We start from the raw sequence: 21,946 nt of genomic DNA on the forward strand, positions 1-21,946 counted from the left end.
GGGGCGGGGCCTGGAGGGGCGGGGCCTCGGGTGAAGGAGGCGGGGCTGGGCCGGCCTGGGCGGGGCGGACGGCGCCTGGGGCGGAGCCTTGGCGCGGTAGGGCCCGCGGCGCGCCGAGGGGGGGCGGGGCCGGGGCGCGGTCGGGGCGGGGCCTGGGCGGGGCCGGCTCTGGGCTCCGCCGGAGCGCCCACTTCCTCTGGCGCTGGCTGCCGGGCGGAAGTACGTCAGTTGTTATCTGCTCCAGGCTCCGCCGCCGCCGCCGCTGCCGCCGCCGCCGCCGCCGCCGCCGCCGCCTCAGCCTCACGAGCCACGGCGCCTCAGCTCGGGACCCGCCCCGCCCGCGCTCCGCCCGCCGCCGTCGCCGCCCGCCGCGCATGAGGCGCGCCCCCGGGGCCGCGGCCGAGGGCCGCTGAGCGCCGGCCGCCCCGCCGATGCGCGCGGCCGCCCGCGCCGGGGCTCCCAGGCCGCGCCGGGCCCGGGGCTGAGGAACCCCGCGCGGCATGCCCGGCCCGGCCCGCCGCCCGCCGCCGCCCAGGGCCCGAGCCCGCGCGGCCCGCACCGAGCCCGGCGGCGCCGCGTAGCGCAGCGGCAGCGGCAGCGGGAGCGCGGGAGCCCGACGGCGCGGCCGCAAGGTCACCGCGCACCATGGAGGCCAAGGTCCGCCAGAGCCGGCGCTCGCGCGCGCAGCGGGACCGCGGCCGGCGCCGGGAGGCGGCCCGCGACGCCCGTGACCAGAGCGCGTCGTCGGGCGACGAGACCGAGCCCGGGCCTGGCAAGGAGAACGCGGGCCTGCCCCGCGCGCCCCCGCCCCGCGCCGCCGCCGTGCGCCCCCCGCGCCGCCGCCGCCGCGAGTCCAGCTCGCAGGAGGAGGAGGTCATCGACGGCTTCGCCATCGCCAGCTTCAGCACGCTGGAGGCCTTGGAGGTAGGTGGGGCGGCGGGCGGGGCGCGCCTGGGGCGGCGGCACACCCACCCCGCGGGGCCGCCCGGGGCCCGCGCGCCTCGCAGGTGGCTCCGGGAGGGCCCGGCCGCCTGCGGTGGATGCAGCGGGTGTTCGCGTCTGGAGCTGCGAGCGAGAAGAGTGTCTAAATTACACTGTCCAAACCGAAGGCCGTCTGGTTGCACACTCGCCTGTTTTCAGCTGTTTCTTTTTCCAAAATCTCACTTCATCCGGCTCAGGACGTGCCGGGGAGGGGAGCGCTGCTGGCGGTGGTGAAGGCAGTCGTGGAATGGATACTTTGAGATTCTTCCTGTTCCTTTCGTCCTCCTGGAGGTTTTTGTTTAGACGGAGGGGGAGGGGTAGTATCTAAGACCTCCCTCCCGGTTGTGTCTTCACCGGCTGGTAAATAGGGTGGCAAAAAATATTGCTTGTATGGCCGAGTTATCCTCCGAGTTATTTGCTCAGCAAATACTGCCCTTCTTGCATGGACCCAGGTGAGTGGAGAAGGACAGGAATGCTGACTGTCAGAGATCTGGCGAGTGGGGCGAGTGGTGAGCCCCTGTCTCCTAGAGCGATGTAGGCGTGCTGGCCAGCCCCACACCCTGCAGGGGCCCCATGCAGCTCTTATTTGGGAAGGCCGGCATCTGCTGCGTTTGGGGTCCCAGAGATGGCTCAGTTCACAGCCCCCTTCCTTTTCCTGGGCCTTGGGGCCAGTGGCCTGGGATCCCCAGTCAGAGGCTGAGCTTTGGGAGAGGGGACAGGCCTGCCTTGCAGGCCCCTGCAGCGCACCCTGTCCCTAAGGTCCTCCAGGTCTGTGGACAGTCTGAGTGTCAGACGCTGGCCGCCAAGGAGAGGTGGCCCAGGGACAGGTTTGCTGCTTTCTATCTGGGCAGGCGGATGCACAGAGGCGGGGCATTTACACCCACCACGCAGCCCCCCCCCCCCACCCCTGCATCCCTAGGGGGCCTGACATCATTCCCGGATCAAGGGGTCCCCAGCTAAGACGCTTTTTTGGGGGGGTGGCACATGCCACAGCTCCGAACTGAGAAGGGGTGGCCAAGTTGTGTCCTGTGGTTTCTGAGAGTGCTCACGCCAGCCACCTTCTGCACATGTACCTGCCCCGCCAGGTGGGGAACAAGCAAAACCCTAACTGGTCCCCAAGGCTCCGCAACCATCCGGTTGGCCTCTCCCACCCGACGTCCTCTCGAACCAGCTTGTTAGCCCCTGTGAGGTTCTGCTGCCTCGGGGCCCCCGTTCCTGCTGTCCCCTCTGCCGAGGTCTTCAGGAGCCTTTGTGTCTCAGCATAGATGTCACCTAGAGAGACCCCCCCCCCCCCACCGACCTTCTGAAGGGGCATCCCTCCTTCCCCACCTCTGCCCTGTCGATCTCCCACTTTCCTTCCTTCAGTGGCCACTCTCTGTCTGAAGCCATCCGGTGATTTACTCGCTCTCCGTGTTGGCCCTCTCCCCACCAGAACTTGTAGGCTGGAAGAGAGCAGGCAGCACGTGTGTCTTGTGTGTCGTTCGTGAGTTCCCCTGCCCCGTGCATGTTGCGGAGTGAAGGAGCGAGAGCAGACACCGCTGTTCAGGAAGGCTGCGCCAGAGGCCCCCCTGCGCCCCGCTGACAGAAGCCCGCCAGTTGGTTGCACGCGCTGCCCGCGGCGGCTTTGGCTGTAACTACCCCTCTGGCATCAGGAACACTGGAAGTGCAGCTGTGGGTTTGGGGGCTCAGACCAGTCCCGGTCAGGTCACAGAGGGCCTCAGCCTGCTTTCGGCTTGGCGTTCATACAGCCACGTCAGCAGGCCCCTCTTTCTGCCCTGCTGAGCCAGGGAGGGATCCGCCTGCCTTGGAAAGTACGGGGCTTCTGCACAAGTCACAACTTCTAGATGGGTTCCGTTGTTCGGGCTCTTTTCTTGCTAAAGCGTAATGGTTTTCCCCAGAATTCAGATAACTCATAAGGGCATTGAGTGACTAGCACGCAGCGAACACGTATCCGAGCGGACACCGTTCTGAGTCTGTCCCCGAACTCCGTGGTACAGTTGGGGACACTGAGGCCCAGTGCCGTGAATGTCAAGCTGCCAACCCCCGGGGCACGAACGGCCAAATGTCGGGTAGACCTGCCCAGGACATTTGGAGAGTGCCAATGTCCAGGAGTCCTCCTTTCCTTTGTCCTGAGGGTGCGGCCTACCCTGCCCCCGCAAGCCCCAGGCAAGCCCCTGGCCCCACCCTTCCAGCACCCCCGCCCCGTACACACCCGTGTTTGCCCCTAAGGGAGTACAAGTCCTTGCCCCGTGTGGCTGAGGATCGTAAGCCACTTCTGTGAGATGCCGTGGCCACACGCGTGGGGCAGTAGTGTTGTTGGCTGAGGAGAGGGCTCCCGGGTCCCGTCTGGCTCATGGTGTTGTCCCCACAGGAGTCCGGGGCTGGATGGCCGGAGCTCGGCGTCCGAGTCCAGGGTGTGCTCTCCTGAGCCCTCGTCTTTCGTCAACTTTCTGATTCTCCGTTTAACAGGGTGGGAGCAGGAAGCAGGTGGTGGTGGAACAGCGGTCTTGTGGTTTGGTAGCGGGACAGAGGCTGTCTTTGCTCTCACCAGCCGGGAACATTGGGGACAGATAGATGTTTCCTGCCATCCTGGTTCCTGTGACATCTCTGTCTCCAGAGGTGATGGGAAGGCCCTTGGAGGACAGACAGGCCAGGGCAGAATTGAAATGCTCTGCCTGGGTCTTCCTTCCTAATGCAAAAGGCAACCCTTAGGCCACAGGTCAGGTGGTACCAGCCCCTAGGTCCCCCGGGAGATTCACTTTGCAGACCTGCCGTGCGCCTGCCAGCACCTTCCTCGGGGTGCCTGTGCGCCGGCCCTTCCCTCCACACCGTGTCGGTGCCCAGCTCTTGAGAAAGCCGTGTACCGCTGGCACCCGGCGGAAACCGCCCTTCTGGTTCGGCACCTGTGTAATTCTTTGTTAATTTGATTTCAGACAGCAAGACACTTGCCCCTGGTTCAAAGGTCGGTATCAGTGAAAAGGGGTTGTCCTGAGAAAATTCTCAGCCCCGGCCCAGACGTCCGCAGTAACTTTTCTCACCAGCTCCTGGCCTTTCCAGAGCGTGTTGTGTAGATGTACGCACACAGACGTGTACTCTTACGTCCCTCCCTTTTTGCTAGAGAGAGAGGGTTATTCACCACTCCTGCGTGTGTGTCTAAGAGGTACGTACCCGAGAGTAAAGATGAAAAGGAAAACACCCAAAGTTCTGGCTGTGGTTAACAGGTGACTTCCTTTCTCTAATTCTGTTTCCCCCACCGATCACCGCGCCTTGTCTAGGTAACCCGACCAGCCGTACACAGAGCTGTGCTGAGAAACCCTGCCCCGGCCTCCCTGTGGCCAAATCAGCAGGTGAATGGCTGTGTGGGCAGGTGGTCCTGGCCTGGCTGCCCGGCTCCCAGTGCTGTCCAGGGGTGTGCTGTGCGTTTCTGCCAGAGATAACCAAGTTCTCCCAGCCTTAGGATGCCGGGGCCACTGGCTTCGAGGCAGGCAGGGGGGGGGGGGGGGCTGCCTCAGTCCTGATGGGCGGTGGCCCCGTGGGAGGGGTGTGCGGTGTGCCGGAACTCCCCTAGGCCACGTGCAGGGGGCTCCGTGGTAGTGATCTCTCTGCAAGCTGGGTTCAGTGTCCCCCGGGGCGAGGGGCACACAGTCATGCTAGGTCTGGTTGCTAAGGGCCAGGAGTGCGGGGGGTCAGGATGTGGCCCCGCTGTCCATGTGCAAAAGCCCACGCTGTTGGTCCCGCAGGCGGGGGCCTTGATCTAGGGGGCCATGTGCCGCGCCCGGCCCATCCCTCCGATAAGGGGGACAAAGGCGAGTTGGTGCTGAGAGGAGTGTCCGTGCCCACCAGCCAGAGCACCTCCTCCAGGCTGCCTCCTACTCTCCAGATGGGGAAACCGAGGCCCAGAGAGGGGGAGCATTTTGCCTGCAGTCATGGGACACAGGCACAGCCCCAAGCCTGGGACCTGCTTGGGCCAGCATTGGGTTGCTCCCCCGTCCTCCTGAGGGCCACCGCTGTTGGGGAGGGGCTGCTCCCGCCAAGGTGGGGACCCCCCCCCCCCCCCCGGCTGGGCGAAAGTAGAGGCGTGGCGTGGCGTGGCCTGCTCTGCCCGCGTGGACACCCGCTGCCTCGCCTGGACAGCAGCAGTGTGCTGGCTGTGGGGTGGGAGCGTGGACTGGGCTCTCCTGTCCTGTGGGTCAGCGCCCTGTCGCGGGAAGGTGTGTCACGGGAGCGGTGGTGACGCGGACGGCCGAGCGCGCTGTCCTCACACAACCCTCCGTAGATGCGGAGACTGAAGCCCAGGGTGGCCGAGCTCTCATCTGGGATCTGCCCAGCATAGCACCAGACCACAGACACCTCCTGAGTCTCGACCGAAACTTGCGTTGCGTCTTCTAGACGTTCTTTGGGATGAATCTGAGCTCGAGCAGAGAGGGCAGCGGTCTGCGTGACTTCTAAAGGGATGGCCTTTCCGGGCTGCAGGAGTGGCAGTGGGTGCCCACGCCGCCCTGGGTCCGCTGCCTGACCTCTGGGGAAGGGCCGCCCCGTCTGAGCTCCGTGGGCATCGACGGTCTGCAGAGCCTTTGACTACGCACAGGCTGGGAGGGGTCCACTCCTCGCCGCACTCCTGTCGTGGGCGGTGAGGCCATAGGGTGAACGCTCACGCACGGTGGCATGGCGCGGTGGAGGTGGCCGTGGTCCTCCTGATACGTGGTGGCCCTGTGTATCTGGTGGCCAGCTTGCTGTCCCTGCCACCCCTGGGCACAGGTGAGGGTCTTGGGCCTCAGTTTGCCTGTCCTGCCCACACCGTGGCCCTGCACGGGACCGACGGCGGCAGAGGCAGCTGACCTCGAGTGCCCGGAAGAAGCCGCGCTACACCGGGAGGTGGAGCCTCCCCTTCCGGCCAGTGGGCTTGGCCGGGAGGGGCAGCACGGGCCGTGGGGGCACCCCCGCGGCAGGCCACAGCCCACTTTCCCTCTGCCCTCGCTCTGAGCTTCCAGACAGAGTTTCAGGTCCACGGCAGGTGCGTGTGTGTAGCGTGTCCACGTCCGAGGTATATTCGTGTGTGCGCGCGCGCACATGTGGATACACACGTCTGTGGTGTGTCCTTGCCTGGGCACGTGTGTAAATCCCTGTGCATGTCTGTGTGCTGCAGACCCCGTCTGGGGCAGCAGCTCTGTGGCGTGGACAGAGCAGAGGACAGGCCTACACGTAGGGAAACCCCGTCCTGGAGCTCCAGGACAGGGCCTCACCCCCTCCATCCATTGTCCTGGGCCTGCTGCAAGATGGTCACCCCCACCCCCGCCCCAGCGGGCAGCAGATGCTCATGAGCTCACAGAGCTGGCCCCTGTCCCCACCGCCCCCCTGGCCTCTTGGGCCCATCAGCTTCTCTGCTCTAAACTTCTAATTCAGTAACCTTGCCCCTACTGGGGCCCCTCCACACCCCACCCCAGCCAGCCCCTCACTCCTGACCCCCCTCCCCCCCCCCCCCGAGAATCCTCAGACACACACATTGGCACACTTCTGGCCTTTGTTGTCTGCTCTGTCCCCTGCCCAGAAGATTCTTTCCCCAATTGTCAGGGTGACTCACTGTCCGATCACATACCCCCTTCCCTGGCAGGGAGTCTTCAACTCCTGTGTCCAGGCCGCCCCAGCCCCTCCCGGCTTACCGTCTGTTCCCCGCCCCGCCCTGCAGACTCAGGTGTCCCCCACCCAGAACCTCCTGTGTGCTTGTTTCCCGAGAGAAGCTCCTAGACCTGGGGCGGGGCTGTGGCGGTGCTCTGTTCATTTTGATACGTGGGAGGCCGTGGGAGGCCGTTGTCCTTGACCGTGGTACGGGCCTCTTCCTGCGGAGGGTCTGTGCATTTGCTGACTTGTCCTGCCTCGGGCCTGGGTTGTTCTGCTTTCTGATTGGCTGCTTCAGTGTTTGTACCCGGGCACTTTGTACAATTTCCTTCTCGGTTCTGAGAGTTTCCCGGCAGAGCGTCTAGGTTTCCCGTTGGCCACTGAGGCAGCCATCCCTGCTACCTCCCTTCCTGCCCTGTGGCGTCTGTCAGCACCTCCACGGTACCGCGTGGGGGCCCCGTCCTTTCCGGCGGGGCTCCTGCTTCCTCTGGACTCCCGTGTGGCTGCTGTGTCCCGCCTGGGAGGGGTCTGCGCTCACACCAGAAGTGATCCGTGTGCTGTACTCATCCTCCTGTGTGATGATTGTCTTCCTTCTCTGGACCCAGTGACAGCAGGCTGTCCCTGAGTGCCTTGCCATGTGGTCTCGTGCCCGCTGCATCTTTCCTTGTGCCCTGGAACAGAGTGGCATGAGAATCATCAACTCCTCCCACACCTGGAAAGAACACTTGGGGTCCCAGCTTTCCAGCCTCATTTGCTGGTGGCTGGTTCAAGACTCGTGTCAGCTCCCTTTGGGATGGGGAAGGAGGTGATGGGTAAGGGCTCTGTGGGACCAGCTTGCCGGAAACAGGGTCAGCAGGGCACTCCACCCCCAACCCCCGGAGCAGGCTGGCATGGGACAGGAGCTCCTGAGAAGGGCTGCCTGTGAGCTGGCAGGTGTGAGACCTCAGGCCCTGTCCCCCTGCATTCTGTTCGGGAGGGCAGTGGCTGCTTTCTGGAGGAAGGACACCAGAGTCCGGAAACTGCTCCCACCGTGGGCTTGGGCATTGGCATGTTCTTGGGGCAGCCCGAGAGGCAGCAGCTGCACAGTGACTGGGCAGGGCGTACACGGGAGCCACCATCATCCCGGCCTTGACCGCTGTGGTTCGCATGCCCTTCACGGAGCTCCCAGAGGCGGGGGCCATGGTAGGCCCTTTAGGGAAACTGAGGGGGAAACTGAGGCACCAGGCTTGTGTTTATAGTCCCTGGTGGAAGAGTAGCTGGGTCGGGCACAGGCCTGACCAGGGTGCCCTGACGTAGTCACAACCAGTTTGGGATGCCTAGAGAAGGTTGATGGGGCGGCCGGGCTGGCGCCCCAAGGGCACCCGAGGCACTTTCTCCCTTGGGATCCGGAATCTGAAACCCACATGGAATGAGTGCTCCGGGGACTCTGGGCAGGTGTGGCATCTGGTTCCACGTGGAGCCTGTTCTGGTGCCCTGGTTCACCCGAGCAGCTAAAGAAAGGAAACTGACCAGCGAGTTACCGGCCTTGTTCAGCTCCCCAGGACTGTGTACCAGGACCCTGCTGCCCAGCCCAGCACATGAGTGGTGTGTGCGTGGGGAGAAGGATCCCCCTGCAGAAAGGCCAGGGGGGGCACATCCACGTCCCTCCCCACACCCTCCCGGCAGCCCAGCGTAGACTCCAGCCGAGTGAGGCCCTGCAGGGGCCCCGGCCCTGCTGTTTTCTCGGAGCAGCTGTTCGGGTGGGCCGCTCCCTGGACTCCACGCGGCTGGCCGGAGCCGCGTACACTCTGACCGAGCTGCAGGTGCCCGTGGGCCCTGGACGAAGGCGGGCACTCTGGTGAGAGCGGGGTGTCAGCAGGTGGTCGTAGAGGCAGGGCAGCCATTGTGTGGGCACGGGGGTGGCCCTGCCGGAAGGCTGCCGCCTGTACCCCGTTGCCAGGGAGGAGCAGGAGGCCAGAGCCCAGCCCGAGGTGCAGCCGTGCTGAAAGTCACGAGGGTCAGGAGGACGGTGACCAGGGCCGAGGTCAGGGCAGAGTGCCGTGTCTCCTCTGCACCAGATGAGGCGTTCGCTCATTTCACCTCCCTGCAGCTCCTCCAGCAGGAGCCGTGCTGTCGCCGCTGTATAGACAAGGACGCTGAGGCAAGGGGAGTCAGTCTGCAGCCGGCACGGGATTGAAACCAGGCATGGGGCACGAGTGTGTGCACCTCAGGGGGGCTGGGGTTGGAGGCCACGGGTTGCATGGCCACGCCGGGTGCCATGCTGCCTTGAGTGGCCAGCACCTGCCACGCGCGCCCCCCCCCCCCGCCCCCCGCAAACACTCTCCAGCCTTGCGGAAGGCTGTTCATGTGGCCCTAGGGCTCCCACCCCTCAGACCTAGAGCCCCCACAGGGACCCTCGGGATCTGCCATGACCCATCAGCTCTCTGACCTTACCCATTGCAGCTGTCCCCTGTGGCCCCTTGCCCCAAACCCACGTACTGGTTGTCAGACCCTGACAGGCCTCTGGCTAGCCCTCAGCCAGTGCTGTTCCACACGCTGCATGCCTCCCCCTCAGCACCCGGTTCCATCTGTAGCCCCAGTGGGGATTTGTCAGGAATTCATGTAGATCGTCTCCTGGATAAAGCCGGGGGCCCCTGGCTCCTGAGGTCATCTCTCTGCCTGTCCCAGATCCTCTAAGGGCAGGCCCCTGTCTGTCATCCATGGAATGAACCCACATTCTCCGTGAGGCTCGGCCCTGCCCACCCCCTCACCTGGGGCCCCACACACTTCCGCCTCAGGGCCTTTGCACATGCTATGCTCGGGCCCATCTCCCAGGAGCAAGTTCAGGATGCTTCCTCTGACTCCTCCCCTGTCCCCCACCCACTGAGTGAGCCCAGTCCAGATGCCCGGTTTAAATTCAGTTCTCTTTCTCGCCATGCGGCCCCTAGGTAGCCCCCTGCCCGCTCTGGGCCTTGTTTTCCTCATCTGGAAAGTGGGGGTGATGAGCTAAAAGTTTTTGCCATATGGTCCTGAGCCCCTCCCTGTCCCCTCTCCAGAGCCCTTCTCTGAGCTGCCCCTGAGGTCTGTTCTCTTTGTCCCCCACCACAGGACAAAACAGAGGCAGGAGACACTTCAGCAACAGTGGCCCTGGCTTTGGCCTCCCTGGGCAGCCCCCACCGTGTGTGACAGCTGAGCAGGTCCCAGAGACTGAGGGGGGCTCGCAGGCGGAGAGCCTAGGGCCGGCTCTGGCAGTCGTGGGCTGGTGCACGGCGTGCTGTCTGTGTGTGGAGGGCTGGGGAGGAACTTGGCCAGAGACTCACCTCCAAACCCAGTTGCCGGGACAGCGGTTGTGAACACAAAGATCAGTCGAATGTGGGTTAGATGGCGGCCTGGGGGGTCGGCACAGGGTCACAGAGTGGGGTTGCAGCAGGGTGTGCGTGCGGGGACGTGGGAGGGTGCGTCTGTGGTGTTCAGGTGCAGACCTGGGCGGGCGGCCCGGAGCGGGGTCTGCCTGTCCCTTATCCGAGTCCCTCTTTGCTTCGGGCTCTGTGCCCGCCGCCCTCCTCCACCTCCATGCCTTGATCAGAGTGCCTGTCGCTGTCAGCATCTGTTCCACTTGTCCCTGGCCACGGGGTGGGTCTCCTCTGCCCCAGCAACCACGCAGTGTGTGATGGCTGATGGGCGCTGCGCAGACATGGGAAGGATGGAGTGTTTTCACAGAGCCTGAGGTGGGGGGTCCCCGCTAGAGTGCAGGGCAGGCTGCAGTGGTTCTGCGGGCAGCTGTCCTGCCCCTGCTGGCCCGCCTCCCAGCTCCCGGCTCTCTGCCTCGCCGGGTGTCCCAGCGTGTAGGACACCCTGTGAGCGGCGCCTGGAAGCAGGGGTGCCGAGGAGGAGTGCTGTGAGCTAGCAGGAGACTGGCCCAGAGGGGCCAAGGCTCACGAGGCAGGCTCTGGAAGGTTCTGGAGCAGCCGAGGTGTCTGTGAGGCCTTTAGGGGACGGTCCTCGAGGGCAGGGTTACGCTCGAGTAGCCACGGCACCGGGGGGTTGAGGGGCCTCTCAGGCAGGGAGCGCCGTCCGTCTGGTGTGGGTGTGCACTGAAGAGGGGACGGGTCAGGGAGGAGTGCCGTCCCAGCATCAGAGCCCGAGGTCCCCATGCCAGGGTGGAGGCCGCTGCCCGCAGGGACTTCCAGGCCATCTCCGTCGGCCTTTGAGTCTGGACGGTGGTCAGTGGCGGGTGTCAGCGGTGCCCCAGGCCTTGCTGCACCTGGACGCGGGGGGCCCGGGGCGGGAAGGTGGGCCCGGCAGAGGGACGCTGTCACCCCCACCTGTCTTCCAGTTTTTTTGTGACTCTGCTGAAGGTGGTCTGTAATAGGAGGGTGCTGCTGTTCTGGTTCACGGGGCCTCCCGTTTCTTTGGGACCTCCCTGGTTTTAGCACTGTGAGTCCCACATCCAGGGAACCCTCTCGGTCCCAGACAACAGGGAGGGTTGGTCAACTCGGGGGGGGGGGGCGGGGCGGGGGCAGTTGCTGGTGGGCAGGAGACAAGCTGCCTCCTTGGTAGCTGAGGTGGGGGAGGAAGGTGGTCCTTCTTGGGTAGAGACCCTGCACGGAACCATGCGCTCTCTTGACCACATGGAAGGAGACACCTGTACTGTGGTCTCTGCCCTGGGGCCAGAGAGAGGGACTCATGGCGCGGAAAGCAGGCAGGGCGTGGGTTTTACTTGCGGGGCGGGTGGAGAAGTTTGATTCAGAACTTAACCTGTGAAGGAGAGTGAGCCACATAGATGCCAGGGTGGAGGGAACAGCTGTGCCAAGGCCCTGGGGTGCATGTGTGCCGAAGGGCTTCCAGGTTAGGGATGACGGCCTGCCAGGTGAGCAGTGGGTGGAATTCGGCCTGAGCTTTTGGAACAACGAAGAGCTGCTGACAGAACTGTGAGCCAGCAAGGTCTGCTGGAGGCCCTGAGTCCCAGAGGTTCTGGGAGACCAGCAGCCCCGGCCAGGCAGGGCGGAGAGGTGGGGAGGTGGGCCGGGGAGGGTGAGTCCCAGGTGGGCCAGGCCTTCCACTCCACCGAGGGGGTGCCTGTGCTTGGCAATGAAGGGTGGGTTCTCTGTGACCCTGGGGGCTCAGACCCAGGTGCCGGGGGAGAGGCCCCAGCGCAGCTCCGGGAGCGGAGGGGGCGCCCACCTGGCTGCGGCACCATGCCTTTGCCTGCTGGGTCTGGGAGCTGGAGGGGCCCGGCCCACGTAGGAACTGGCAGCCTCAGCCCTCGGTGAGAGAGAATCTGGGTCTGTGTTTGCCGGCTATAATGACTCGTGTCTGTGCGCGGTCGGTTTACCGAAGTGCAGTCAGAGATCTTACTGGTACTGCATAGTGAGAACGGTTAGGGGAGCTAAAAACAGTCCCATAAAATTGCTACACGAAAATCTAATCACTGGTCTCACGCCACCAAGCACCCCTACCCCCTCGTGGCCCGGGGGGGGGCCAGGGGCCTCGCTGCTGCTGGGGGCGCTGGGAGCGTCGCCGTGGGGCCGTTGCCTCAGGCCTCGAGGGTGGGGGACCGCCGTGCTTGGCCTTGTCTGCCCTTCTGTCCGTGCGGCTCACAGACGGGTCCGTGGGCGGAAGGCAGCCCGTGAACACATGACCCGGCCCTGACCCCGACCGCTGGAGGTGGTCCCGGCTCGCCCCAAACCATCGCTGCGGCCTCGGCCGGGCGCGCGCTCCGCTCCTCCGGGTGCGTGGCGTGGGTCCCCGAGCAGCGCACCGCGTGTCCCGTGGCTCAGACGCCAGCCCACTGCTCGCCTTGGCCTCCCTCCCTGCGGATCTCTCCAGAGGGTCTCTCTGCTTGCGGACGTGCCCTGGCCCTTGGTGGGGCCGTCGTTGCTGTGACGGCTAGGCCCCGCCCAGGGCGGTCGGCACAGTCTGGGCACAGCTGCCCCAGTCGGGTGATGAGGGGGGCCCCGCGATTGGGACCGGGGGCAGCACTACCGCCAGAGCAGGCTCAGAGGGCGCAGAACTCTGGCAGCGTGCACCTGGGCTTGGGCGAGCCTCCAGAACTGGCCCAGCCTCGCGCGGGGTCGGGGTCAGCATAGCGAGGGAGGGCCAGCCCCGGCCTTGCGGTGCCAGGAAAGGGCCAGCCAGACGTTGCAGCAGTGCCCCGAGGCAGGGTCTATTGAGTCCTGTGGCTGGGAGCCCCCAGGACGCACAGCTCAGAGATGCCTGGGGCCACTCTCAGGGCAGTGGCTGCGTGGGGGGCTGCCGCCTCTGGATCCCGGTACGGCACCAGGCCTCTTGCCTGCTGGAGCCAGGAGGGAGCCTGTGGTGTCGCCGGGGCCTGCCGCCTGCCGGCTCGCCCTCTGCGGGGCCCTGGCCAGGCGCCTTCCCGGCTCCCGTGCTCTTCCACACACGGGAGCTCCTGCCCGAGGGCCTCACCTGCCCCCACTGGCCCGTGGCCTCCAGCCCAGGAAAGCGAGGGTGTCTGGCTGTGGGCGGGATGGAGCTGGACCAAGTCCAGGCGGGGGGGGGGAGGCCCCGTCACTGATATTTCAAGGGTTCTGACAGTTTAGTTTCCCGGTTTGTTGTTCAGAAGACACAAGCAGTGTCATAGCGGGTTTACAGAAGGTGTGAGGCGTTGAATGGCTTGTGGCTGACCGATGCGTGAAAGATGTGGTGACTGGGTGTGTCTGGAGAGGTGGCCTGGAGTTGCCCCGAGGCCATTCCGGAACCCACAGAGGGGCGGAGGCAGGGCCTAGACGGAGGCCTTCGTGGAGCCCACGGCCCGCTCTGCGGTTGACGGTTCACCACACGTGCCCTGCAGCGCGTCTGCCCTTCCGTCCATCTATCCTGCTGTGTCTGTTTTGATGACAAGTGCTCCTTAGAAAGACGGATCCCAGCCCAGCCCAGTGTCCCCGAGGGGCAGGCCGTTCCCACGGGTTCCGCGTGCCGGGCTCTGCTCGTGCCGATGGCGTGCCCCGCGGCCGGCCTGTTGTCCGCCCAGGGCTCCAATGGGGTGGGGGGGGGGGGGCTTCAGAGGCTGGCCCCCGGGTCAGAAACCGTGTCTGTGGGCTTACCTGGTGGGAAGGTCCTAGAAGCTGTTCCTGCTCCTTCCGTCAGAACAAGCGGCTGAGGGGGACTCACCTCACCGTGACTCAGGAGCGCGCCGTGTGGCCATGTGGAGTCACGCAGTGGCAGGATGCCCACTTCTCGCAGGAGGAGGCGGCCCCTAGGAATCTGGGGCGGGGGTACTGGCTGCTCTCTGCGGTGGTACGGAGGTGTGGGTGGCCCATGGCGGGCGCGCGGTGTGCGCACACCCGGGCATGGAGAGCCGGGTGGGGCCCCGGAGCCCATCCAGTGGGGCTACGGCACAGGGCGGGCCTGGCAGAGACACCCCCCCCCCCCCCCCCCCGTCCTGCTCGGAGACTCCCCCGGGCTGTGCGAGTGTGTACCTGTGTGAGCATTGTGCGTGTGCGTGCGTGGTGGGATGCCTCCGACTCCCGCCCTCCTCGTCGTGTCCACACACACTTGGGGTTGTGTCCGCACCTGCCCTGACATGGTCGGCGTCCCCCAGGGGCCCGGACGTTCGGTGAGGGTGTCTCTGGACGAGGCTAGCATGTACATCTGTGAACCCTGCCCCGTGTGTGTGTGTCCCATCTGATCGACCGAGGGCCTGAACAGAACAGAAAGGCCCGGCTTTTCCTGCTGCCTCGAGCCGGGACAGGGGTTTTCTCCGGCCCCGGGGAGGGAATCCACACCAGACCTCGGGGCATCCGGGCCCCCACAGTTGTGTGGCCAGCTCCCCCTAGCGAGGCTCCCCACATACACGTGCCCTGCCGCTCTGTTTCTCCGGAAAGCCCTGGCCGATACGCCCCTACAGCATGGTGGGCTCTGACACAGCCTGCTGGGCCCACCCTCTGTCCTGCGATGGGAGACTGGGGCCGGGCAGGGTGTCCGAGGCAGGGGCGGTGAGGTTCTGAGGCTCTGGCACCCTGCAGTTGACTGGCAGCATCCAGTGGGGGCCTTGCTGTTCTCTAGGGCCTGTGTGGGAGGGAACGGCCTGTTAGCAGCAAAGGCGACCCGGGGCAGGAGGCTGAAAGCTACGAGTTGGAGCGAGACTATCTGGAAGGAGGCACGGCACTCGTGTGTTGTGGGGGCACCAGGAGCCCATGACTATTCAGAGCCTTGCACGTGGAGAGCGGGCTGCGGTCTTTACTGAGACCTTCCCGTCCCTGGAGGGACTGCCTCGGTTTTCTTCCCCAGGGACGCCTGTGGCTGTATGAGCCAGGGAGGCAGGCACGAGAGAGGGAGCATGGAGCTCCTTGCCACCTCAGGGCCTTTGCACTGGCTGCTCCTCTCTGGGCGGCTCCCACGGGTCCTCCCTAAGCAGCTCTCAAGTGGGCCCTTCCCTTCAGCTCCCCTGCTTGGGTTGCCCTCCTGTCCCTTTGGGCCAACTCCCTTCTGAGCTGGTCACTGGTGCCTGGACTGGCATAGTCAGTGCTGAGCACCGGCTTTGTGTATGCAGATGTGGGGGCGGGGGGCACGGAGTCCAGAGTCCGCCTGATACCCACGGGTAGGGAGGGAGCGCGGAGGTCTCCGTGTGAGCAGGGCCGCCATGTTAGGGTGTGGGGGAGTGGCCCCTGTGTGCTGAGATAAGCAGGGGCGCCAAGAGCTTCAGAGGGGCACGAGGACTTGTGACCAGGACTCCAGGACAGGCTACAGACACGCCAGCGACCCGCGGTGTCCCTGGAGTCTGAGATTCCAGAGGGCGGGCGTGGGAAAGGGTCTGTCCCGTCTGGGAAGTGAGGGTCCACTCGCTGCTGTGGCACAAGCCCGCGGAGCTCTGGGCAGAGCCCTATAGCCTGGGTGAAGGTGGGCATCAGACTGAGGGCAGAGCTTCAGCGAGGGACAGTCCCTGACCGAGAGGTGTCCCAGGACGGGTGCCAGCTTGGTCTCCCTCTCCCTTCCCGTTGCCCCTTGGCCCTAGGGAGCGGGGAGGGGCGCAGGAGGGTGCACGCTCGGCCTTTAGCGTCAGTTCAGACGTGAGAGGCTTTGAGGGGCTGTCCTCCGTCCGTGTGACTGTGATTTCGGGCCCCTCAGGAGAGTCCTGGGGGCGTGGGGTGTCCCACCCTACGTGAGGGGGGTCTGCTGCCCCCACATGTGCGTGGTTGCTCCCGGCCCAGGCTGTGGAGTCACATGGGGCGGGACAGTCACGGGAGCTTCCGTGCCCGGACAGACGGTTCTAGTCCGGCCAGCCTGGTGGGGCCGCTGGCGCTGGGTCGGAGGACCTCGCCGGACGAGGAACAGCGTGTCCCTGTCTCCGTCACCAGGCCAGGGCACCGCAACAGACTGGGAATTTGGTTCTTGCTGCCACCTACCCGGGCGGGCTGAGGCCTCTGAGGCCTGGCGGTGGCCGGGTGCCCACCCGAGAGCAGAGGCCTCAGGAAGCATTTCCTGTGGGGACGTGAGGGTGTCACCTGGGACGTGGGGGAGCCTCTCCGCCATGGGCATCACTTTCATCCAGGCCCTCTTCCCCTCCCCCTGGGGTGAATGCTTTCAGAACCCTCCGGGTCCCTTTTTGCGGTTCCCTCCCTCTTCTTCGGCAGCCCAGTGGGGACGGTGCCTCCCACCCCACGGACCCAAGCGGGAGGGTGGCGGGTGACACTCTACCTGCCCACCACCAAGCAATGCCAGGCCCTCCTGGGCTCTGGGCTCACTGGCCGGACTGCAGGTGTGCTGGGTGCGGGACCACCTCTGCAGAGCAGGAGCAGTGCACGGTGGTGCGGGGACCCCGCGGGGGGCACGAGAGAGAGCCGGCTGCTGTTGTTGGCGTCTGCACGGCACATGCTCAGTAAATACCCGCTGCGTGCCGGGCCCTGCCTTGGGCACCAGGTGCAGCTACGAACGAGATTGGGCACAAGTCCCCGTTCTAGGGAGGGGCCTGGGGTCCCCGGAGGTCTGCACACCCGGCCAAGTCTGGGACTGATTTCCTAAGACGGGCCTCCGTGATATCAGGGTGCCAGGCTGCGTGCAGCTGGGCGGGCAGGTAGATCCCCGGGTTGCCCCAGGGGCCGGTCGTCATGTGCTGTGGCCACGGCCTGCAGTTCCGGAACCCAGGGCACCCTAGGCGGGGGCTGCGCCTCACCAGGGCCGGTGCAGCCATTGGTCCCGGCACCCGCCCGGTTCTGGGCCAAGGATCAGGGCCCCCCGTGACCAGGTGGTGCCCCTTGGGAAGCCTGCTCCCTTATGCAGCTTTGTTGCAGCTCCCCCTGCCCCCCACCTGTCCTGACAGGCCCACCCAAGTTTTCCCCGCCCCGTCCGCCCCTCCTCCTGAGCTGTGATCCCAGCAGGGGGGCCCGGCGCCTTCAGGCGGGTGCGGTCACACACCCGGGGCCCGCCCTCAGCACAGCATGGCCTGACACGGTGTCACTGGAGGGATGACACTGCCAATTAACCGGCCTTGTCCTTCTTCACTCGCAGAAGGACATGGCCCTGAAGCCACACGAGCGGAAGGAGAAGTGGGAGCGTCGCCTTGCCAAGAAGCCCCGTGAGTCAGAAAACTGCCCGTCTGCAGAACCAAGCGAGAATGGGCGGCCCCTGGAGATGGGCAGCCCTGAGCAGGACCTGGAGCCTGCCTGCGACCGGGGGAAGAAGAAGGTCCCCCTGCAGCCCACCAAGCAGGTGAGCCCCGGGCCCCGCCCCCACTCAGAACCGTGGTCTCTATGCCCTCGGGGCCACACCAGCACCTGGACACCACCGTCGGCATCCGGGCCCGCCTGGCAACGTGCTCCATCGTTGTTGGGCAGGGGGTGCAGGGCACACGTGGACTGGGGCCCCAGGCAGCTGCTCACCGTGAGCCCGGGGCCCGAGCAGACGGAAGACCCGCCCCCGGTGGGTCCCAGCCGGAGAGGCCGGGCTGGGAGCGCAGGCACTGGGGGTGGGGGAGCGTGCACTCGGGGCAGGAGGGCGCACCCGCTGCTAGGCCGGCCCCGTTTCCCCATCGCGTCTGTCAGGCTCCGCCGACCACGGGGTGTCCGGCGTGTCTGTAATGCGCGGGGGGCCAGGTTCAGTGCTGGGTGCTCTCCGCCTGCTGGACGTCTGTGGAGCGCAGCGTACCTGTGGGGGGAGAGGGGGCCACGTGACTTCGCGGTCAGGGGTCCAGGTGCGGGGAGCAGCCCCTCCGCAGCCCCTCCCCGCCCAGGGGCCTCCCCCCATGGCGGGAGGGGCCGTCCTCGCTGTCCCCAGAGCCCAGCCGGGATGGGACGGGGAGCCTGGGACCAAGGGGCTGTGTCCCGGGTGCCGGCTCGGTCCTGCAGCTGCTCTCCTCCTCGGGGACTCGCTGGTTTGCGCCTTCTTTTCAGAGAGGGGTTCTTCTCGCTGTTCCACGCTCCCCTTCAGCTCCCTTGGGGATTGGGCTGCTGGTGAGGGGCAGCATGTCTCCGGGCCCCGGGCTGGTCGGGGGGTGTGCAGGCACGCCTGCCCGGGTGGACACGTGCTCTTTCTTCCAGCAGGTGTGCTCCCCAGAAGGGGGGCCGCTCCCAGCCAGCCACTGGGACCAGAACGGCCCGGCCCAGCTCCAGCGGCAGCTCCAGCCCAGCCAGCCCCAGGGGTCACCCCCAGCCCCGTGTCAGCGCTGCCAGCCCCGTCGGGCTCTCCCGGACCCCGGGCAGCCCTGCCGGCCCCAGCCGCCACTCCCGGGTCAGCGCAGCTGGCCCCAGCGGTCACTTCTGGGCCCAAGACAGCCCTGCCGGCCCCGGCGGTCACTTCTGGGCCCAGGTCAGCCCTGCCGGCCCCAGCGGCTGCTTCCAGCCCCAGATGAGCACTGCCGGCCCCAGCGGTCACTCCTGGCTCTGCCCTGCCGGCCGCGCTGGGGGCTCCTAGGCCCCAGGCAACGCTGCCGGCCCCTGCGGTCCCTGCTGGCCCCGTGCCACCTCTGCCGGCCCCTGCGGTCCCTGCTGGCCCCGTGCCACCTCTGCCGGCCGCTGCGGTCCCTCCTGGCCCTCTGGCACCGCTGCCGGCCCCTGCGGTCATGGGTGGCTCCCTGTCTCCGCGGCCAGCCCAGCCGGGCGTCCTCAGGACAGCGGGGCCGGCCCCTACAGTCACTCCTCCTGCTGCGTCCACGCCGCCGGCCCGCTGCCTCACTTGCGGGCCAGTGCTGCTGCCCCCGGCGGGTGCTCTTAGCCCCGTGCCAGCCCCGGAGGTCCCTCCTGGGCCAGCCCAGCCACCCCCAGGGGTCACTGCTGGGCCTCAGTCAGCCCCAGCAGTTAGTTGAGGCCCCAGAGCACCCTGGCCCCCCGAAACCTTCGCTGCTGGGCCCCGGACAGCCGTGCCAACAAAAGCGGCCACTCATGGGCCCAGAACAGCCTCGTCCGCCCAAGCGGCCACTCCTGGGCCCAGAACAGCCCTGCCGACGAAAGCGGCCACTCCTGGGCCCAAAGCAGCCGTGCCAGCCCCTGCAGTCACTTCTGGGCCCCGGCCAGCCCTGCAAACCCCAGCCTTTACTCCCCATCCCTGAGCGCCCGTCACTCCTGGGCCGGCCTGCTCCGCCCCGCCGGCCCCTCCTGGGGCCCCTGAGCCAGCCGCGGCGCTCCCTGCTGGACCTGGTGCGGGCCCATCAGCCCCAGCTCTCACTCCTGGCAGCGGGCCGGCCCTGCAGGCCCCTGAGGTCACGACGGACTCGGTCCTCCACCCCTGCGGTGGCCCGCCAGGCCCCATCCGTGAGCCCTGGAGCCTGATGCCCGGTTTCTGTACCACCCTGGGTGTGGCTGTGCTGGGCACCTGTGTTGCCAAGACTGGCCAGAGGCCTTCGCCAGACAGGCCGGGCCGTTCGTGGTTGCAAACTGAGGTTTCAGCAGAGGCAGCCCCCTGCAGAGCCGCCACCGGGCTGAGGCCCACCTGCACCAGGAGGAGGGGAGAGGACCCCCAGCATCTTCCCCCCCGCTCCCCCCCCCCCCCGCCACACCCGCCCCCATCGTGCCCGCTACCCTGTGATGTACACGCCCCTAAGAGAGCGAACACGGCTGCCCCCGAGGGCTCAGGCTTCTCGCAGGGGGTCTCGGTGCCTCTGTGCCTCCGAAGTGCCCACGTGTCCTTGTGTGTCGGAGTCTTTGTGCACACCCGCCCCAGGTGTGTGCTGCCCCTCAAGTGTTTGTGTGCAGCGTGTGCGTGCATGTACGTGGTGTGTGTGCATACGTGCCGTGGGGCTTGCCAGCTGCAGGCCTGGCACTCCTTGGGCCCCAACCCAGCCGGCCAGCGCGCATCCCCCACCCCTAGGCCGGAAGCGGGCTCCGCTGGGGCCTGGCCACAGGTCCCACTCGCCTCCCCTCTAGCCCAGGGTGGGGATGTGTGTCCACCTCCTGGGTTCTGTGAATGCAGGGAGGGGATGGACGCAAGGGCGCTCAGGCTGTCTGTGGCCACTTAGGAACTGGTGGTGACAAGGAGGGCCCCCCCCCCCCCCCCCCCGCCTCCACTGAAGGAGGCCAAGCACTGAAGCAGAGGCAGAGTGTCCCATCCCCCCCCAGCTCTGGACCAGGAGGGCCCCGGGCTGTTCTCGGAGCGCCTCCTCCCGGCCTCCCACTCAGCCTGTGCAGCCGTCAGCTGCCAGCCCCCCAGGGTCTTCCCTCTTGGGACAGACCTCACACTACAGGGCTTTGCCTGCCCTCCGCCCACCCCACACCTGTGCTCAGGGGTTGCCCGTTCCTCACCCCAGACCCCTGGCTCGGGGCAGTCCCACACTGGTGCTCCCGGAGCCCTGGGCGTGAGGCGAGGGCTCAGCTCTGACTCTCCAGGATTTGAGGGTCTCTGGGAGAGGGGACCGCAGCCCTCTCTGGAGAGCATCAGCCACCTGAGGGTGGCCCGGCTGTGCTCCCGCCAGCCTTCTGTGTGCCCAGTCTCACGGGGCTGCGACGGCCACTCGCGTGCTGATCCTGTTTGCGAAGGCCTTGGAGGTGCCCCACCCCACCCCTCTTGCCCTTTGGGGTCCTGGCTGGCTGGGTGTGGGGTCCGCCCAGAGCAGGGCCCTCAGGCATCTGGTCCTCACCCGGGTCTCCCTCCCAGAAACGCGGGGCTTATTTTTCTGATTAAAGAAAATAAAAAGTGCCGTGCCATTATTTTTATAACAGCATCAGTGAGTGTGTGTCATACGTGAACTGACTTATTCCCACAAGTGGTTTTCTGCACATCTGGACTTGCCTCCCTTTACTGCACACCTGCTGAGCACCAGGAGAGCAGCCCGGGGAGGGGCTGCCCGGGGAGGGGTGCAGGGTCTGGACATGGCTCGCCATGCTGTGTGATGTGTGTTTGGGGGGGGGGGGGGACCGCGCTCGCCTTAATTGCCGTCCAGGCCTCCGTGGCCGGCCCGGCCCTCACAGCATTTCGTGTTCCTCTGAGTCCCTGCTCTAGAAGGGGTCTCTCTCTGGGGGCTGCAGAAGGGGCCTTGGAGGCTTGTCGATGACTGTACCGCCCCTCCCTCGCCCCGCCCCGGAGCCCTGCTGACCTGAGGGCCGCAGTGCTGGAATCTTCCCTGTTGGTTCTGTGCAGGCTCGTGGGTGGGGTCAGGCAGGTGTGAACCGTGCCGCCGCCACCTTCTAGGCCTTTCCGCTCTGGGAGTGTTGGCCCTGGCACTTGAGTGCCTATGTGGGGGAAACGGTGCTGGTCCACAGGAGAGGGTAGGTGACCGCAGCCCCCCTAGGCTGGGCCCACTTCTTCCCCTCTGGAGCGACGCCGCCATGGGTGACCCACGGCGCCCTCGGACCCCTGCTCTTCCTTGCCTGAGGACGTGCTGAGGAAGCAGCTCTTGTCCCATGAGAACCCAGAGGGGCCCCCGCAAGGCCCTAAGGGACCCCACCCCACACCGTGGCCGCAGCCGGCTTTGGGTTCAAAGTGACGGGTCCCCGAGGGGAGTGCACTCTGGGGAGACGACCACGTGCTGGGGGGGAGGGGCTGCACCACGTGGGCTGTGTCCTGGGGCGGGGGGGCTGTTGGCACCCTCGTCGCCCTGAGGAAATGAGGGTCCTGTGTGGCCACACCTTGGACGTGTCTGGCAGCTGGTAATCTGGGTCTTTCTGTGGGTTTGGAGATCGTGAACTGGCAGCTCATTCTAATGTTACGAATCACTCGTTGGCCAAAGGACACACCTGCACGGGCCCCTGCGTGGCCTGGGGTAGAGAGAGGCTTGGGCTCCAGCGGAATGTGGCCCCAGGGCCAGAAGTGTGGCCCACCCTGTTGTGGGGAGAGTGGGGCAGCTCTGCCTGGCGTTTGGGGGGTGGAACGAGTCCTCGGGTGCCATGGGTCCCAGGGGACCCCTCGGATGGGGACCGGAGCTGGGCGCCGTGCTTCGTGGGGGTCTTCCTCCGAGCCCCGCAGCCCACCTTTTGCAAGC

General features: G+C 66.2%; 1 protein-coding gene across 2 annotated transcripts in view; it reads left to right on the forward strand.

Moving 5' to 3' along the window:
- Positions 1-505: 505 nt before the first annotated feature.
- Positions 506-21,946, forward strand: part of FBRSL1 (fibrosin like 1) — a 78,991-nt gene continuing 57,550 nt past the window's right edge. Inside the window, exons 1-3 of one of the 2 annotated variants that reach the window (XM_058691556.1) lie at positions 506-924; positions 17,047-17,247; positions 18,078-20,689. In XM_058691556.1, the coding sequence (XP_058547539.1) occupies positions 646-924; positions 17,047-17,247; positions 18,078-19,301 (1,704 nt within the window). In that variant the 5' untranslated portion in view covers positions 506-645 and the 3' untranslated portion in view covers positions 19,302-20,689. Of the gene's footprint in view, positions 925-17,046; positions 17,248-18,077; positions 20,690-21,946 lie in introns of those variants that run through there. The other variant, XM_058691557.1, reaches the window with a different exon arrangement.

This window comes from Neofelis nebulosa, chromosome 11, assembly GCF_028018385.1.
Source record: "Neofelis nebulosa isolate mNeoNeb1 chromosome 11, mNeoNeb1.pri, whole genome shotgun sequence".
NCBI classification, from domain to species: domain Eukaryota; kingdom Metazoa; phylum Chordata; class Mammalia; order Carnivora; family Felidae; genus Neofelis; species Neofelis nebulosa.